The sequence below is a fragment of the Mastomys coucha genome, unplaced genomic scaffold (genome assembly GCF_008632895.1).
Source record: "Mastomys coucha isolate ucsf_1 unplaced genomic scaffold, UCSF_Mcou_1 pScaffold21, whole genome shotgun sequence".
Classification (NCBI taxonomy): Eukaryota; Metazoa; Chordata; class Mammalia; order Rodentia; family Muridae; genus Mastomys; species Mastomys coucha.
Genome location: NW_022196904.1, coordinates 115,958,915 through 115,978,324, shown reverse-complemented (window position 1 = coordinate 115,978,324; position 19,410 = coordinate 115,958,915). Strand labels below are relative to the sequence as shown.

The 19,410-nt window shown below is 44.5% G+C and overlaps 2 protein-coding genes across 6 annotated transcripts in view; one reads left to right on the top strand and one right to left on the bottom strand.

The window, feature by feature from the left end:
• Kctd13 (potassium channel tetramerization domain containing 13) overlaps nt 1-10,024 on the bottom strand; it is an 18,240-nt gene extending 8,216 nt beyond the window's left edge. Inside the window, exons 1-2 of the mRNA XM_031388342.1 lie at nt 9,584-10,024; nt 8,068-8,237 (exon numbers count right to left, since the gene is read on the bottom strand). Coding sequence (XP_031244202.1) covers nt 8,068-8,237; nt 9,584-9,827 — 414 coding nt within the window. The 5' untranslated portion in view covers nt 9,828-10,024. The remainder of the gene's footprint in view (nt 1-8,067; nt 8,238-9,583) is intronic.
• Nucleotides 10,016-19,410, top strand: part of Tmem219 (transmembrane protein 219) — a 33,687-nt gene continuing 24,292 nt past the window's right edge. For 2 of the 5 annotated variants that reach the window (XM_031388350.1, XM_031388344.1), the window contains exons 1-2: nt 10,016-12,187; nt 13,322-13,554. The gene's annotated coding sequence lies outside the window, so the exon portion shown is untranslated. The remainder of the gene's footprint in view (nt 12,188-13,321; nt 13,555-19,410) is intronic. The other 3 variants (XM_031388347.1, XM_031388349.1, XM_031388345.1) reach the window with 3 other exon arrangements.

The following is a 19,410-nucleotide window of genomic DNA, read 5'->3' as shown; positions in this document are numbered from 1 at the left end:
AGGGTTTCTCTGTGTAGCCCTGGCTGTCCTGGAACTCACTCTGTAGACTAGGCTGGCCTCGAACTCAAGAAATTCCCCTGCCTCTGCCTCCCAAATGCTGGGATTAAAGGTGTGTGCTACCACTGCCCGGTGCCTTTTTTTTTTAAAGATTTATTTATAGCCTGGGTGGTAGTGGCACGTCTTTAAGTGGTGCATGCCTTTAATCCCAGCACTTGGGAGGCAGAGGCAGGTGGATTTCTTAGTTCAAGGCCAACCTGGTCTACAGAGTGAGTTCCAGGACACCCAGGGCTATACAGAGAAACCCTGTCTCAGGGAAGAAAAAAAAAAGATTTATTTATGGTATATGGGTACACTGTAGCTATCTTCATACACCAGAAGAGGGCATCAGATCCCATTACAGATGGTTGTGAGCCACCATGTGGTTGGTCGGATTTGAACTCAGGACCTCTAGAAGAGCAGACAGAGCAGACAATGCTCGTAACCACTGAGCCATCTCTCTAGCTCTTAAACTTGACTGGGTCTCAGTGTGAGACCCCTGCCTGAGTGCTGGGATTAAGGGTGTGCCACAGAACAGTGCAATCTTAGCCTCTTAGAAGAGCTGTGATTTGGGTTAATGTAATTAACTTCATAGAAGGATGAGGTTTATGCTTACAAAGGAAGGACCTGCCTAAAAAAACAAAAGGGCTAGTATGTAACTGAATGATTCTCAGGGTATCTTTGGGGAAGTCTGGGGTCTGAACAAAGGACTTTACAATACATTCTTGAATTATCTTTACATTTTCCTGGGAATGTTCTGTATTTAATCTTTGCATGGAAGCCATTTGTTAATTGTATGTATTATCTGGAAAGCTTGGGATGTACAAATAGTTCCCGGCTTTGTTGTTCCACTGTTTGCTTCTTTAGCTTATCCTCTCCTCTACCAGTACAAGCAATGAGAAACCGTGTGGCTCTGACTGTCCTGCAACTCCCTCTGTATACCAACCAGACTGGCATGGAGCTCATAGAGATCTGCCTGCTCTACCTCCCGAGTGCTAAAAGGATTAAAGACAGGGCATTTTGTGGTTTTGCACAGAAAAGCCCACACACTAGAACCACAATGTTATTTTTCTTTTTAATTTATTAAATCTCTTGTTTTGTTGTTGTTTTTATTTTATTTCATTTTATTTTATTTGAGATAGTCTTTCTGTGTAGTTCTGGCTATCCTGAAACTCAATCTGTAGATCGATCAGTCTGGCCTCAAACTCACAGAAATGCACCTGCCTCTGCCTCCCAAGTGCTGATAGTAAAGGCGTGTACCACCACCGCCCTGTTCATTAAATCTTTTTTTGATCATATTCTTACCACTGCCCGGCTAAAGGTAAATAAGTTAAAAAAGAAAGAAAAGAAAAAAAAAGAAAAAGAAAAGAAAACCAAGCTGGGTGGTGATTATGCATGTGTTTAATCCAAGCATGTCTGGGAAACAGAGACAAGTAGATCTCTGTAACTTTGAGGTCTACAGAGGGAAATACAATGAGACCCAGTCTGAATACAAACAAACAAAAAGATAAGGAAGGCCGGGCGGTGGTAGCGCATGCCTTTAATCCCAGCACTAGGGAGGCAGAGGCAGGTGGATTTCTGAGTTTCAGGCCAGCCTGGTCTACAGAGTGAGTTCCAGGACACCCAGGGCTACACAGTCAAACCCTGTCTTGAAAAAAACCAAAAAAAAAAAAAAAAAAAAAAAAAAAAAAAAAAAAAAAAAAGATAAAGAAGAAAAAGAAAACCAGTAAGACAGAAAATACCAAACTAAAAGGTGTGGAGTATGTTTTGTGTTGGCCATCTACTCCTGGACACCTTGAAATGGTTGCTATACCCAGTGGTACTGCATTGGAGAACACAGATTTTTCCCTTTCCCAGAACGTATCCATCCACTGCAAATAGGTTGTTAGGGTGGGTCTCTGTATCCATTTCCCTTTCATAGTGCCTGGCTTTTGTCTGGTTTGGGCCTGTACTTGTCATAGTCTCTGTGAGTTCTGTTGTATGTGTTCTGTTGTGTCTGGAAGTCATTGCACAATGTGTTACCTCTTGATGACAAATTACTATAGACATAGCAGCCTACACAACAAGAGTCATTTGTTATCGCCTTCTTAAGTTTCTGAGGGTCAGACCTTCAGATCAGCCCACAGTCTCTCAGGAACTAGTCTAGATGATGGCCACAGTTGATCACAATAGCACACGATGTCACCCCAGTCTCTCAGAAGTGAAAGGAGAAAGAGCCTTGAACTCGGAGTACATAAGGGGACCTTATCTCAAAACTACAATCAAGGTAAGACGCTGTCCAGAAGTGCATCTGCATCATCTGAATACTTGACCAGGCCTACAGGATCTGCTTTTGATAAAGCTGGCCCATACAGTTGGAAGTCAGTTGACAGAAGGCTCCAGTTCCTCACCAGGGAAACTTCCCAAGAGCTATTGGGGTTCTTCATACAATGGCCTGCTTACCAGAGTGAAGGATCCACAAGGTGGAAGCTATTCTTTTTTTATGACCTAATTTCAAAAGTCACACATTAGAGCTGAGGGTAGTGATGCATACCTGAGATCTTGGCAGTGGGAAGGTAGAAGTAGAAGAATCAGGAGTTCAAAGTCAGCGGGCAACTACTTAAGACTGTCTTCCCAGTTACACAATGTATCTCTACAATATGATTGGGATATGTTAGTCCTATTCAGTGTGGGAGGGGACTAAATAAGAGCCTAATCCTAAGGGAGGCAAAAAGACTAGTGGCCATTTTGGATACTAGGTATCAAAAACTGCTTAACAGATGGAAAACTAACTTACTCTATGAGGAACAAAAGAAGAGTTAAATCCTATCATAGTTTACATTTACAAAAGTGAGTTTCATTGAGATTAAAATGTCCATATATGGCAGCTGGAGAGATGGCTCAAGGATTAAGAGCACTTGCAGAGGATCTAGGTTTGGTTTGCAGCACCAAGATGGGAGCTTACAACTATTCTTAACTCCAGTTACAGGGGATTTGATGTACTGGGCATGCATGTAGTCTACATATACACAATGCAAGCAAAATAGACAATTTTTTTTTTTTTTTAGGTTTTTCGAGACGGGGTTTCTCAAGACATAATTTTTTAAAAGTCCTTATTTGAAAAGATCTGCATGTAAAATTATAATGCTAAAAACAGAATAGGAAAAAAACTAAGTAGTTCTCCTTCCCCATCAACAGTGCTAGGGGAAAGGGCTATTTGACAACAAGACTCACTCAGTTGACAGTGCAAAGCACGACTTTACAAATGACCCCATGGAACACTGAAGTAATGCTAAGCCTATAATTATCCTGTAACCCTACTGAAATTACTGACTCAGGCAAGAACTATCAATTGGTATGTTGTTGACAGGCAACTGCTACTTGCACAATGCCCAAATTAATAGCACACGGATAAATTTATAGTTAGCAACAAGGAAATCTAAATACAGTGGAGGGAAGACTCAATCTATCATCTGAATTCAGGGATCAAATATGCATTGTTAGTCATATTAGCTACATCAGGGGTCTCTTGATGTAATACAGTATGAAATATGCCACATCTTCTAAAATGTAGTCTAACCAGTCAAACCTTTACATTTATGGCCTAATTTACAGCAAGTCTGGGATATATCAGGATTTAAACCAACTGACATCAGAGCTGAGCAATCAGGCAAGTTTGCTAAGCAGTCTACTGTTATAGGGAATGTCTTCTAACAACTAAGCTTTACAAGAAAAACAACAAACAAAAAACCAGGCTGTTTCAGATTGGAAGACACTTGAACATAGCCAGACACAATGTGAAAGTCAACTATAAGTGAACTGCTAAACACATTTCAGGCAGAACTAGAGAAACTGGAGCATATGCCCTGGATGTTAGAGTAAAATTTTATTGACACAGAAAGATATAAATTATTAACAATGTCAAAAAAAAGTATACAAAATAGTACATACAACATGGCCAGATTGTAGTGAGTAGACATAAACGTACACACATACAAACCTGAAAAAAAAAATTGATGCTTTATTTTTTGGGTGATTCATTTCCTAAATTTCTATAGCTGATAATACTGCTCTAAAAATGATAGGTGGTGGGGCTGGAGAGATGGTTCAGTCAATAAAGTACTTATCATCCAATCGTGACGACCCGAATTCAGATTCCTAGCATCCATGTGAAAAGCCCATGATGTACATCATAATCCCATCACTGAGCAAGTGGAGACAGATAGGTCCCTTGAGCTCACTGGCCAGAAAACCTACCCAAGCCAGTGAATTCCCATCTCAGTGAGAGCCTGTCTCAAAAAGTAAGATGGAAGCTGAACATACTCTTTAATCCTAGCACTTTGAAGGCAGAAGCGGATCTCTGTGGATTTGAGGCCAGTCTGGCTACACAGCAAGTTCCGGGCAAGTAGAACAATAAAGTAAAACCCTGTCTCAAAATAAACAAACAAATGAGAAAGCAATGTGGAATATGACTAGAAGACACTTATGTTAACCTCTGGCACATGTATGGCACATGTGCACATACCCACACATAACACCTATACACAAATGGCTATTTGCAATTTAAAAATTCAAGGATCTTGGGCTAGCAAAGATGGCACAGAACATAAAGATGCATGTCATCAAGCCTGACAACCTGAGTCTGGTCACAGGGACACGCATGTTGAAAGGAGAGAAGTGACACCCACAAATTGTTCTCTGACCTCCACCATTCTCACTGTAGGATACACATACCCCCACATACATATGAATAAAATATAATAAAAACATTAAACATACATACACACATCTCTATTCTACAGACAAGTGACATTTTAAGAGAAAATACTGACAATATCTAAACCTGATACTCAAAAGCCAGAAAAAAATTTGAAGAATTTGGTTTTTTGACATGGGATTTCCCTATGTAACTCTTTTTTTTTTTAAAGATTTATTTTTTTATTTTTTATGTGTATGAGTACACTGTAGCTGTACAGATGGCCGTGAGCCATCATGTGGCTGCTGAGAATTGAACTCAGGACAGCCCCGCCCACTCACTCTAGGCCCACTCACTCTGGCCCCACTCGCTCTGGCATAATACACTGTAGTTGTCTTCAGACGCACTAGAAGAAGGTGTCAGATCTCATTACGGGTGATCTCATTAAGGGTGGTTGTGAGCCACCATGTGGTTACTGGGATCCGAACTCAGGACCTTCAGAAGAGCAGTCCGTGCTCTTACCAGCTGAGCCATCTCGACAGCTCCCTATGGAACTCTTTAAGAAATGAAGGAAGGAAGGGAGGGAGGTGGGGAGGGAGGGGCTCTCTGTGTAGCTCTGATTATCCTGGAACTGACTCTGTAGACTAGGCTGTCCTGAAATTTGGAGATCAGCCTGCCTCTTACTCCCCAGGGCTGAGATTAAAGGTGTGTGCCACTACCCAGCTCCCATGTAACTCTTACTGGCTTTGAATTTACAATCCTGCTGCCTCTGCCTTTGTAGTGCTGGGAATTAAAGGTGTGCAGCACCACACCTGGCTGGAAAAGCCAATTGTTTTCAATACACGCCTTAGAGGATGTGTAATACATGACTTACGTAACACGATTTAGTTCTCCTAGGAACTAAACTAATAGTCAAGGATCTCCTGTTAAGCAACAAGAACATTAGAAACTCAGGAGAAAACCTGGTAAGTATATAAAGCAGTTGCAAAAAGAGACTCTAAAAAAGTCGAGTGAGTATGTATGAGAAAGATGCTCAACCTGATTAGTAATGAGAAGCCTGGAAAGTCAAATGAGATCACCCAACACCTATGCGCAGGGTAAAATTAGAAAGATGGAGGGTGGCAAGATTCCTGAGAATGCCAAAATGAGGTTTCTTGTGCAGTGCCTGTTAGGAGGGCAAAGCAGTGTAACCATTTGAGAAAACGATCTGACCATATTTACTGCAATCTGGCTTGCATGCATCTACTGGCTTAGTAATTCTCAAGCTGTAATTGTTAAGAAATTCAAGTAAGACCAGAAGGGTGCATATACAGGATGCCCACAGTAGCACTGTTTGTAGGAGAGGGAAGGAGAAAGCAAGCGCCAGACTCAGGAGGGTGCATGAGTAGGATACAGTGAGAAAACAGCACAACCTCCTGCACTGCAGTCCAGACAGTGGGACTGGATCCTGCAGGAAGTGCTGAGTAAAAAAATAGCATCAAGACCCACAGCTACACACCAAAAGCATATATGCAAAAATGTTTTACTTCTTCAAGGGAAGAGATATAATCCAAGGATATGTACCAACACATTAGGATTAGACAGGGGTAGAATCAGGGGAGATGGACAAGGCATTGGGAGTAAAGAGAGGAGACACAAAACTGAAAGAGAAAAGATTTGCCTAGACCAGAGATGGCATGCCCTCTGTGGAGCCGTGGGGGGGAGGGGGGCCGGGGGTAAGAGGGGATGGGAAAAAGCTGAGGGGGAATGGGAAAGAAGCACTATACTTGGGAGTTGGATAAACTGGGGCTGAACTGAAACCGAACTCAATGGCATCTAAAGCATCCCTAATGTTTCTTTGTATCTTTGTATATTAACAAAGGGTACAAAACAAGGCAACAGCAAAATCCCTCCTGACTCAGTGCCTAAGCAAGGACAACAGGTCAACTTCAATTACAGAGCAGAGCTAGACATGCACATCTGTAATCCCAGCATTCAGGAGGCTGACGAAGGAAGAGCCTGAGATCAAGGCCAACCTGGGCTACATGGCTAGACCCTGTCTCAAACATGTAAGATAAAATAACTAACAGGACTGTACTTCCCAGGTCTAGCCTAGGGGCAGACAAAGGGCTCATGCTACGGCTCCTTCTCACCTGGACACGCACCCACATTAAGTGAATAAACACAATAAAACAGTTAAAACCAATAAGCATTTCCTGAGAGAAAAGTAGTTCAGTCTCCAGCTAACCTACAACTGGCATTCAAGATACCACAGCTTACAATCTACTACTGTGTCATTAGAATAGCCCTGAACAAAAGAGCTGATTAAAACTTACTACACTGTATTTATTTTTCTTACTTATCTTTTGGAACCTGAGAACAGAAAGCTAGAATCAAGAGCTGACTGGTTCAAGGGTACTAGGCACAACAGAGCATGCCTGGATCCTAAGGGAATCCTGATGGGATCCCTAGAGCCCACAGAAATGCAACAGCAAGGAGGGGGGGGCTGGGAAGCCCCAGCCCTGCTGATGGAGTATGGCTCCACTCTATGACACTTTGAGGAAAGAGTTTCACTGTTAGAAAAAACCTAAAAGTAAAAAGCCCTGAGGTTTGGAAGATAAGCATGCATGCGTGTGCATGTGCGCCTGCACATGTGTGCTGCCTCCCAGGGCAGGACCAGATCATTGAGGTCATTACATTCCAGTTGGCAGTGAGAGCAGACTGGTAAGATGTCTCAGTGGCCAAACTGGATGACCAGTGAGTGCTCCATTTCCAGAATGTACATGGTGGAAGGTACACACAAACACACACACACACACACACAATGTAATAAGACATCAAAAACTTAAATTATATAACTTGAGACCCCCTACTGGCCTAGAGAGCTACTTAAGACTTTTAAGCAAAGGAGAGAATGGACTGGGGTTGTGTGAGAATGTCACTTAGGTGATAGTACTAGCTGAACAGGAACAGCTATAAGCACAGACCAGGTATTTATGAGATTTTATATAAGTGCTCTGTCTTCACACACACCAGAAGAGGAAATCGGATTGCATTATACATGGTTGTGAGCTATCATGTGGTTGTTGGGAATTGAACTCAGAACCTCTGGAAGAGCAGCCGGTGCTTTAACCTCCTAAGCTGTCTCTTCAGCCCCCCACCTACCTCCAAGAGTAGGCATTTCTAGTGGTGACAGTCTGGACACAGGTAGTACTGAGGCCCTGACTTAAGAAGCAGGGTTGTTGCCAAGGACTGTGCCCCCAAATGCTATGTCCAGTCTAAGCCAGGCTCTCTTGGCCATATATTTCTCTTCTGTTGCAATAACTATCTATTGGATAGGAGTACAGGGACCCAGAAGGTGGGGGAGGGGCTCTCACCTGCAGTGCCAGCTGACAGTCTTCAATCAGGCCCTGGACCAGGTAGTATCGGGCTTCACCTAGCAGTTCCCCGAGTTCTCGGGTACTCTCAGGCAATGGCACCGACCCATCCCGTAGGTAGTTGAGAATTGTGCTGAAGTGGCGGCCACTCCGGTCAATCAGCACCCAGCCTGGTGGGGTGGGAAAAGGCAAAAGGAAGGGTGGCTTGCTGGGGCACTGGGGCTGATACATTTTTAGAAAACTGATTCCAAAGCCATACGAAGACCTATATATGCCTGGTGGCCCACCCCTTTAATCTTAGTATTTGGGAGGCAGAGGCAGATGGTTACCTTGAGTTCAAGGCCAGCCTGGTCTACAGAGTAAATTCCAGGACAGCCAAGGTTACATGGAGAAAACCTGTGAGGTCAGGGAGGCAACAACAACAACAAGAAAACCTAATACTTACCTGTTTCAGACCTCTGCCATATTCAAAAACTGTTTCCAAGTTCTCCATTGTATCTTACACACACCTACCACAGAACAGCTCCCTCCCAGTTCTGCTGGACAGTCAGAAGGCTCTCACCATGGGAAAGTTCCTTTTAAGTTTTAAGTCAGGATCTCATTATGTAGCCCAAACTGAGTGTCAGCATTATAGGCAGGTGCTATACCAAGCCCAGCTTACCATGGGGAGAGTCTTACCAAACTACCTTATCAATAAATTTAACCCCTTGTATTAATTTTAACCATCTAATTTAATGAAGATGCCCACTTCAACCTTCCAGTTCACAAGTAGGAACATCACTTGGAATTCAAAGAACTTACTCATATTTCATGAGATTTCCTTGCTTAGTGGTCATTCCTACTCAATGCCTTTCCCAAACCCCCGCAGGGCGTGGGGCTAACTCCCTAAGATTCATCAGATCTTTTTACCAAACTTTCTCTAGCACTAATTGATGCTTCGAAATACCTATCAAATAAATGAATTTTCATCTTCAGTATCTGAAAGTTGAACTTCACTTCCTAAGGGTCTGCTTTCATCTTTGTTAAACCCTTCCCTTTAAAGCTATTTTACAATAAGTGGGTCCCAAATTTTAAGGCAACACTCCGAGGTTAAGGTTCACCTGTCAAGAATAGCTGCGCCATTCACAAACCCAGAGCAGCCTTCTCTTTCTACACATATATGCATTCATGGATGATTCCTAGAGCGTGCAGGCACTTGTGTTACAGGCGGCCAAATCTTTCAGTTCTCCAGGCTACCTGGGGCGGCTCTCCCGCGGAGAGGCAAACAAAAGAATAGGCAGTGGGAAAGAAGTGGGAAAGGTTATTTGAGGGGTACTGCTTGCAGTAGGACTGGTTCCTTGGCTTTTTGAACTAAGGGAAGAGCAATGGGCAATGGAGCGCTTGGCAGATGTTACTGCTGTTAGTAAAGGATTGGGGAAAGAGAGAGATTTGAATTAGGAAAAGATAAAATGGGACTAGGGAGCCGGGAATGAACTGGGGGCTGGAGGGGCAGCACGTGTACCGGCGGCACGCATACCTCCGGCGTCTGTGAGCACTTCCACGCGGCCGCTGAACATGGCCTTGAGCATGGTGTCCTGCCCCGTGAGGGTGCGTAGCGTGGTGTAATGCAGCGAGCCGCCCACGTTCAGCTTCACATACTTGCTGTTCGGGGTCAGGGGCTTCAGACTGTACGAGGGGGAGCCAGGCTCCACACCCGAGGGGCTAGGGGACCCCAGGCATTCGGCCGCAGCCGCCGCCGGGCCAGAGGCCTCGGCAGACATGCCAGTGAGCGGACGCGGGTGGCAGTCGAAGGTTCTCTCCGCGCCCCAGACCGGTTCCCTGAGACTCCGCGACTCCAGCGCCGGCGCCCGACCGCTCGGCGCACACGCCCACTCGCCACCGCTACTCCGCGACGTCCACCAGCCGCCCCATCGCGCGCACTCTCCACCCGGAAGCCGGCGCGCGGAGCTGCGCAGGCGCGGCCAGGCCGGGGGCCGAGTCTCGGGGTGGAGCCAAGAACTGGGGCGTGCGCAGTCGGTGGCGCCGTTGCTGTCCAGCTTGCGGGTTCGGGGTGTGGTGGTCTGGGGAGAGTCGGGAACCGAGATGGAGAAGGCGACCAAGGTCCCTTTGCCCCTTGTTCAAGTGGACGGAGAGGACCGCAGCCCGTGACGGTTTCAACAGCGCTTCATTCGCGTGAAAGGAAACAGACGCAAAGGCTGAAGGTTGAACATGGTTTTCCTAGCCCAGCCCAGTGCACTTGACGCGCTGTACGAAGAACAGTCAACAACAACAACAAAGAAAGTTCCTCAGTGAGGCCGTAGGGGTTTCCAGAGGACTCACAGGTTAGAAGGCCTAAGGGAGGAGATGATGAAAAGTAGCGCCTGTGTGGAGGTAGGATGCAAAGAGTTCCCTGAAGGGAGAAGGGTAGAGACCTGAATTACATCTAACTAATTTTAGCCCTGGAGGCGGAGGCAGGAAGATTATGAGTTCCAGGGGATCCTGGCCTATACAGTCTTACCTATCTCAAAGCAAATGGAGAACCATTAGGCAGGAACGTGTCGATTACAAGAATAAGACTGGACAAGCTAGTGAAGATCTTTGAATACCAGCTGTCAGGAGACCTTTCAGGGAACCCCAAAAGAAAAGAAAGAAGGTAGAGTATTTTAACAGCCTGCCCTAATGTCTGGAAGCGGTTTTGGTTGGATGGAAAAACGAAGTCAAACTAGACAGTGTTGGCTCACACCTTTAATCCCAGCACTTCGGAGACAGAAGCAGGTGGCTCTCTGAGTTCAAGGCCAGCCCTAGTCTACATAGAGAAACCCTGTGTCAGAATCGAGTCATCTCTGTCACCGGCTATCTGGAAGATCTGGGCAAACCTCCTCTATCTGGGTCTGGTTGGTTCTTTTACTGCTTAGTCAGGGGTACAAATCTAGTGTTCAGTATGTTCACTAGTGTGGCAGTGGTGTGGAGAAGCAAAGTGCATCTGTTAGAAGATATTAGAGAGAAATGTATCTAGTAATGAAGAGACTCGTGTTTGCCAAAAGGGGTTGCCAAGCCCACTTTCCCCATCAAGTGGAGCAATGAAAAAGTAGCTCCTGACTGGAACTTGCACTCTCCTCCCTGAATCCTTGCTGTTGTCAAGAACTGGCCTGGCACCCATAGTGAGGCGGTGGTGGTGTCTCATTCAGCTCAGTTTTACAAAACACCAATTTCAGATAAATTTACACTCTGGCGGATAAGAAGTTCTCTGTAACTGCGCTGACAGAAAAAGCCACGGCTGGAGCCAACTCTAGTTCAGTGCCTGGGACCCAACTTGTGTGGCTCACAACCATTTGTAAGTCCAGCTCCAGAGGTTCAAAACCCTCCTCTGACCTCCAAGGGCATCCAAACACAGACATCCATATGCAAAAATAATAAATCTTTAAAAAAAAGAAAAGAAACTCACTTGGAGCTTTTAAAAAGACAAATGTGGGACTTGATGGGGAAAGCTGCAGCTGTGGGTCAGTGCTCACCTCACAGAAGGAAGCCCATACGAGGAAGTTTGCTTCACCTCCTAGCTCTGGCACAAAAAGAACCAAACTGAGCCTGATGAGGTGGCAAACAGTTTTAATCCCAGCACTCAGGAGGCAGAGGCAGACAGGTCTCTGGGTCTGAAGCTAGCCTGGTCTACAGAGTGAGGTCCAGGATAGCCAAGGCTACACAGGGAAAGCCTGTCTAGAGAAATAAAACAAAAGACAAAGAAGCAGACAAAACTGGCTTCAGTTTTAGGACTCCTAACTATTTTTGTTTCTTGAGACCGTGCATGATGCCATTGTTTGATGTTCTCTGACCAGTGCCAAGTGCTACAGAACAGCCTTTGTCACACCACAGAGCACTCTACAACAAAAGGAGGGGACATTTCTCTTAGTCCAACTACAAATGTTTGCTCCACAGTCTCCTGATTAGCAAAATCCCGGAGAAGAGGCAGGCTGTGTGATAAAAGTCCAGGCTCCATCTACCTGACCTAGAGGAGCCCCTGAGCCCTGCTGTGGCCTGTTGCTCTTCTTTCAGATAGAAGGTGTTCAGCCAGAGTTATTCCTGCTTCCTGACAGTGATCTAAGCAGAGCAAAACCGCTGTCCAAATCTTAGAGACCCAACACATGTAAGTCCTATGATGAGTCGCTTCTGTGCCTCCAGCTGCTGCCTCACACTTCCCTAGAAGCTGTTGTCCTTCCTGAGCAGCCAGAACACTACTTCCCTTGTTCGATGTTTGGTGTATTCCAGGTGGCCCTCTGAAAGACAGCTTTGGGTTTTTAGTGAATGATACTGAATTTTGTTTGTTTAGTTGTTTAATGAGACAGTCTCATATACTCAAGCGGGCTTCAAACTCATTATGTAGCTGAGGATGATCTTGAACTTCTAATCCCCTCATCTGTGCATGTGTGTATATATGCACGTATGTGTTTGTCAGTTCTCTCCTATCACCACAGTAGTTACAAGGATGGAGCCATCAGCCTTGGAAGCCAAGGCCTTACTCTACTGATGCATCTCACTGGTCCAAATACACAGGTTTTTGGGTTTTTTTTATTTTTTGGTTTTTCAAGACAGGGTTTCTCTGTGTATCCCTGGCTGTCCTGGAACTCACTCTGTAGACCAGGCTGGCCTTGAACTCAGAAATCCTCCTGCCTCTGCCTCCCAAGTGCTGGGATTAAAGGCGTGAGCCACCACTGCCCGGCCTTTTTTTTTTTTTAATTAAATTTTTTTTTCTAAAAAAATCTGTCGGGATTGATGAGAAGGCTCAGTGGTTAAGAGCACTGACTGCTCTTTCAAAGGTCCTGAGTTCAAATCCCAGCAACCACATGGTGGCTCACAACCATCTGTAATGAGATCTGATGCTCTCTTCTGGGGTGTTTAAAGACAGCTACAGTGTACTTACATATAATAAATAAATCCTTAAAAAAAAAAAGATATGTACCACCATACCTGGCTCCCAAAACAAAATTTTAATCACTGTGACCAAAATGAATTAGATCTGGCCTGTGGATTACCAATCCACACACTTTCAGTTGAATGGTCTACCATCCATATGTAGAGGTTAATTTCTTGATGACCAATTCAAAGCTATAATGTATCTGAGTTGAACCAGGGATAGAATCCGTACTTCAACATGTATATTTTATTTAATGTGCTTTCTGATTGTCATTCAGAACTCTTTGAGCTCTATTTAAGTTAGGTCATTTGCAAGAGTTTCTGCTGCATATTTGACTATAAATGAGGTCAAATTCCTATTTTACAGAAACCGCTGGTGTGTACCCATCCCCTTCTCTCTGTGAGCCTGTAGCCATGGGAACTGAAGCCAAGTACACAATAACATCTCCATGAACAAATCCTCAGGGAACAAAGTTCATTTTAATACAGCTGGGCTAACCACAGAAGAATCTGGGGGCCTCTCCAGGCTTGGCAGCATCTTGCTGCCTGCTTCCTGGCTCCAAGCTGCCTCTGGAGGAGGAGAAAGTGAAACTATCACAGGTAAGGGCTTTGTGGGGGCGGGGAGTGGGGCCAGGGTGTTGGGAGACTCCTTCAAGCTTGCTTTTCCAGAGGAGAGAGTAAGAGGGACCTTGTATACCAAGTCACAGTCTTTAAGAGCTCTGCTGATCTGTGAGTGTGTGTAGATCAGTCAGGAACTGTTACAGGGTCATCCGGCCCTGGAACCAGGAGCAGGGGCACCAATGCTTCTCTGTCTTGTTTGATGCTGAAGATGGCACCCAGGGCCTTGCCTCACTAGGCAAGTGGTCTTCTGCTGAGAGCATCCCCAGTTCCGTAGTGGCTGCCTAGTCCTGTGTGGTTGGGAAGTTGAGTGATGGTTTTCTTGCTCACTAAATCACTTTTCTGAGTCCCTGACAATAGGCCCCTCATTCTATTCTCCAACATCTCCTTGGAGCTTCGCCTTTCTCTGAGCACTTAGGTGAGCCTGGAAAACCTTAGGTCTACCAGAACTCTACCTGTTCCCTTTCTCCTGCTCTGTGGGCCCAGTCTAACAATGCAGTTTCCTTAGGACTGGGGCTAATCCTGACTCAAGCCAGCCTACAGTCGTGGGCAAGGCTGGGCTGGGCTATAGAGGAAAGCGACAACCTAGAAGCACCATTTGGACTGGAGTCACACTCACGGATCTTTGGCTGTCCCTGATGTACTATGTGAATCTTTGTTTACTTGTTTGAAAGAACATGCCACATAGGCCAGACTGGTCTCCAGCAGGGTACATAGCTGAGGATGAGGTTGAGCCTTTGTTTCCACCTTTCAGGTGCTGGGGTTGCAGGCCTGTCTGTGCCCACTCCCAGGAAATTACATGCCTGTATATCGAAGGACTAGGGATTAGATTCAGGGTCCTGTCTCTGCTGGACAAGCACTTTCGTACAGAGCTATGTCTTCAGCCATCCATGTGGCTCTTAACAGCACTTCTAATCAAGTTCCTCTGAACATAGTCCACTGGGCCAGGGCCACATGTCATGAAGAAGACCAAGGTCACACTCCAGAGCTCCAGTCCAGTCCTTTCTTTTTCTCCCCTGCCATTCACCCGGCTTCCCACCTTGGTCAAGCTAACCATTTTGAAACAAAAATGCCTAGAAAAACAAGCAAACAGAAACATAGAGCCCGGGCCCCATGCCATATAGATAAAAGACAGAGAAACAAGAAACACAGAGGCTACAAAAGGTTTGACAGTTTTATGTTAAGCAGTTGTATCAGAAAGAGGGCTAAAGCTCTTTGTCCCAAGGACAGTTTTAAGTACTCCTGCTACCTCATTTCGTGTCTGTGTGGTGCTGGGATTGAACTCAAGGTCCCCCCCCCCACCACCACATGTTAAATGTATGCCTTAGCTACGAAGACCTGCCAGTTGCTGAGGAATTGAGTCAGGTTTGAGATTCACCAGAACCAGGAGACTCTAGGTGAGACTGCGAAGAGTCTTTTACAGGGCTTCTCTGAAGCTTTTATTCCAAGATAGCTCAGGGTTTGGAAGCAGGGAGAGAAAAACAATAAAAAACCTACAGAGTATCCCTCATGAGGGTCACCAGATATGCTCAGGCTATCTCCAGCATCTCAAAGCAGGCTGTTTGCTTAAAGCCCTTGAGGGCCCTACACTACATACACTCCTTGGACAAATGCTTTCTCCCAGGGAAGTAAGCAGAGTTCTGCAGGAACAGGGTTCACATAGCAGGATGCCATCGGAAAGGATGCAGCCTACACTGCAGCCTACACCCAAGATATAACCCCAGCCCGACACTTCTTTTATTACTTAGGTGTTATTTTTGTTTGTCTGTTTTGAGCCACGAACAATCTCAGTATGTAGCCCTGGTTGATCTAGAATTCACTGTGTAGACCAGGCTGGCCTCAGACTGCTGGATTAAATTCCCTGTTGGGATTAAAGGTGTGTACCAACAATGGCTGGCTTCTTTTTTTTTTTTTTAATTTTTTTTTTAAAGATTTATTTATTTATTATATGTTAAGTACACTGTAGCTGTCTTCAGACACACCAGAAGAGGGCATCAGATCTCATTACGGGTGGTTGTGAGCCACCATGTGGTTGCTGGGATTTGAACTCATGACCTTCTGAAGAGCAGTCGGTGCTCTTCCCCACTGAGCCATCTCACCAACCCCCTTCTTTTTTCTTTTTGGCCTGGCTTCTTTTATTGCTTAAGATTATTTAGTATTTATTGAAAAGATTTAAGATAAGAATATCCAATGTTGGGCTGGTGAGATAGCTCATCGGTTAAGAGCACTGACTGTTCTTCTGAAGGTCCTGAGTTCAAATTCCAGCAACCACATGGTGGCTCACAACCATCTGTCCAACTACATTTTATGTACTCATGTACATAAAATACATAAATAAAATCTTTAAAAAAAAAAAGAATATCCAATATCTACTAAGGTTTACCCCTAATTCTAATCCTTATTCTCTCCACAAGCAACCACTGACCAGAATTTTTCTTTTTCTCAAACATTGTACATATATGGTACTATATATGTAGACACTATATATATATATATATATATATATATATATATATATATATATAGTACACACACACATGTACACTTCATTTAATCTTTTTATTCAACACACATGTGGCATACTGTATGTTTCTTTATGCTGTGTTGATTCCACTTGCTATGTCTCAGGCTTATTTCTCACTTGAGTATGCAGATGTGTCTCATCCTATTTAGTAGCTGCATGTTGCTCTATTGTAGACAGACCACGGTTTGCTGAAGGCTCCACCGACAGACCAAGTAGGTCGTTTCACATCTGTTATAAACAGGGCTGCAGTAAGCATCTTTGTCATACTTCTCAGAACACATGAGTGGGCTTGCCAAAGTAACCTCTAACTGTGGAGGATGCCTCTCAGGGTAGAACCCTTGTCTGTATGTACAGGCCTTCGCTTCCATCCCCAGATGGAAAGGGAAACATAAGTCCTAAAGGTAGAATTGCTGAGTCAAAGATTAAACTAGCCTCAGTGATTCTCAACCTGCCCTTGAGAAAGCATGATGAGTGGATTGCCCCACCCTTGCCAGCACCATTATGAGTAGTAGACTTGGCCCCCATCCATGTTAATACTTGTTTCTATCCTTATCAACACAGGCTTTGATTGTGATGTTGTTTTTTTTTTTTTCATCAAAATAGCCAAATATCTGGAATGTATCAGCCAAGTGTGTTGGTTGATGTTATTTCTCCACAACTGAAATGAGCTAATGCAAACTAGATTAGATTATATTTATGCATGTTTATTAGGAAGCTGCTCTCAGGCGAGTTCACTGACCCCAGGGAAGGAGGCTAGGAGAGTCACCATAGAGAGGGAAGGAGAGGAGATGAGGAAGAGAAAGGAAGCAAGAGTGTGGAGGGGAGGGCAGCCTGGATTCAATAGGGAAGATGTTGAGATCCAGCCTCAGACACAGGATGGGAGTTCTCAATTGGAAGCAGGACTATCTGGAAGGTGCATAATAAACAGACACAGACTATGCTTTCTCCTAAGCGCTTCTCTTTTCTTGAGCTCTCATACTCCTACACACGCATCTCACACACACCACATGCACGCTCCTTTCACTCACACACACTCTCCATACACACCTCACATTCTCTCTTCACTCACTCTTCTCATGCTTTCTCGCTTTTTTCTTGCCCTAGTCTTTTATTGATACTCCAAAAGCAGTTAGATAAAAAGACATTGTATAATCATTGCCAAATCAAATTCAAAAGAATAACCATAGCCCACAAAGACTTAAGAGTTACAATTGTTCTCCAAAGTTTCAAGTTTTCCCTACTCCCAGGCCTGTAGCCAAAATAATAATAGTTGCAAACTTATCGTTATTTAAACTTTGACTTTTGACTTATTATACTTCAGAGCTCAGAGCTCCGAGGTCAGCTACTTGCATTTTCCTGTGAAGCTCTAGTGATAAATGACATGAGCAAAGCTGCCAGGCAGTGGGCAGAAAGAACCAAGTTAACCCTTAACTCAGTAGTTCTAGCTATCTGCTTCTGTACATTGCACACAATAAAACTCCTAAGAGTGCCAGTGTTTTGACTTAGTTTTACTAGTATAAGATTTTATATATTCTATACCTGCTTATCCAGGAACCACTCTTAAATGTTGTATAAAACTTATTTCATAACTTCAATAACTTTTACCTTTCCTGGAGTCCCAATGTTGGCTCTAATTCATTTTCTAATAGTTTCTTCAAACTTTCTTTGCAAGTCAAACTTTAATCTGGAACTACCATTGTGCCATTGTGCAGTCATTATTCAGATGAGAGTTGTTTCCAAGACAAGAACACACAGCATGCACCTGGGCCATTAAGACAACTGCTGTGCTGTGCCCCTATGCCTCAATTTTTAATTGTTTAAGAATCATTGGCGGGGCTGGCAAGATGGCTCAGCGGGTAAGAGCATTGACTGCTCTTCCGGAAGATCCTGAGTTCGGATCCCAGCAACCACATGGTGGCTCACAACCACCCGTAATGAGATCAGACACCCTCTTCTGGTACATCTGAAGACAGCTATAGTGAATTACACCAGAGCAAGCTGGGGAGGGGGCGCAGAGTGAGTGGGGCCGGCAGAGGTCCTAAGATCAACAGCAGCCACACATGATGGCTCATGGCCATCTGTACAGCTACAGTGTACTCATACACATAAAATAAATAAAAATAAATCTAAAAAAAAAGAATCATTGGGAACTGGAGAGATGGCTCAGCACTGACTGCTTTTCCAGAGGTCATGAGTTTAATTCCCAGCAATCATACTGTGGCTCACAACCATGTATAATGAGATCCAATGCCCTCTTCCAGTGTGTCTGAAATCAACAACAGTGTACTCACATACATAAAATAAATAAATAAACAAAATCTTAAAAGAAAAAAAAGAAAAGAAAAGAATCATTACTTTGGGCTGGAGAGATGGCTCAGAGATTAAGAGCAGTAGCTGCTCTTCCAGAGAATCTGAGTTCAATTCCCAGCAACCACATAGTGGCTCACTACCATCTATAAATGTAATTTGATGCTCTCTTCTGGCATATAGGTGCACATGAAGATAGATCACTCAGCCAGGCGGTGGTGGCACATGCCTTTAATCCCAGCACTTGGGAGGCAGAGGCAGGTAGATTTCTGAGTTCGAGCCTAGCCTGGTCTATAGAGCAAGTTCCAGGACAGCCAGAGCTATACAGAGAAACCATGTCTTGAAAAACCAAACCAAAAAAAAAAAAACTACTTTAGTGAATTTCAGTCTTGCCTGACTAAAAATCAAACAACAAACTCCCAAATAACAAAAACCATACAAATAGCACATGCATACAAATAGCACGTGTGTGTGTGTGTGTGTGTGTGTGTGTGTGTGTGTGTGTGTGTGTGCGCGCGCGCGCGCGCGCGCGCGCGCGCGCCACATCAGGGCATACTTGTGGAAGTCACAGAGCAACCTTGGCTGTCAGCCCGAGTCTTCAGAGTGTCTTTGTTTGCTGTGGCAGATGCTAGGTAGCTGGACCCTGAGCTTCCAAGGATTTGTGTTTCTGCCTCTCGTGGGCCAGTGCTGCCTCTCGAAACCTTGTATGGGTTTCAGGGATTGAGCATAGATAGACCTGTGTGCTTTCACAAGTGCTTACCCTCTATGCCATCTCCCCAGCCTGAACCACTTTTCATTTGCTTGTAGTCTCATACTCAGGAGAACTACCTGTCTCTGCTTCTCAAGCCCTCATATTTAGAGTGCCCACCTCTGCCAGCCCCCTAACTGTGCTCTTGATTTGCATTCCCAAGCGACCAATGATGTTCTATTAGCCTTTTGTATATCTTCTTTTTTTTTAAGATTAATTAATTTATTTATTATATGTAAATACACTGTATCTGTGTTCA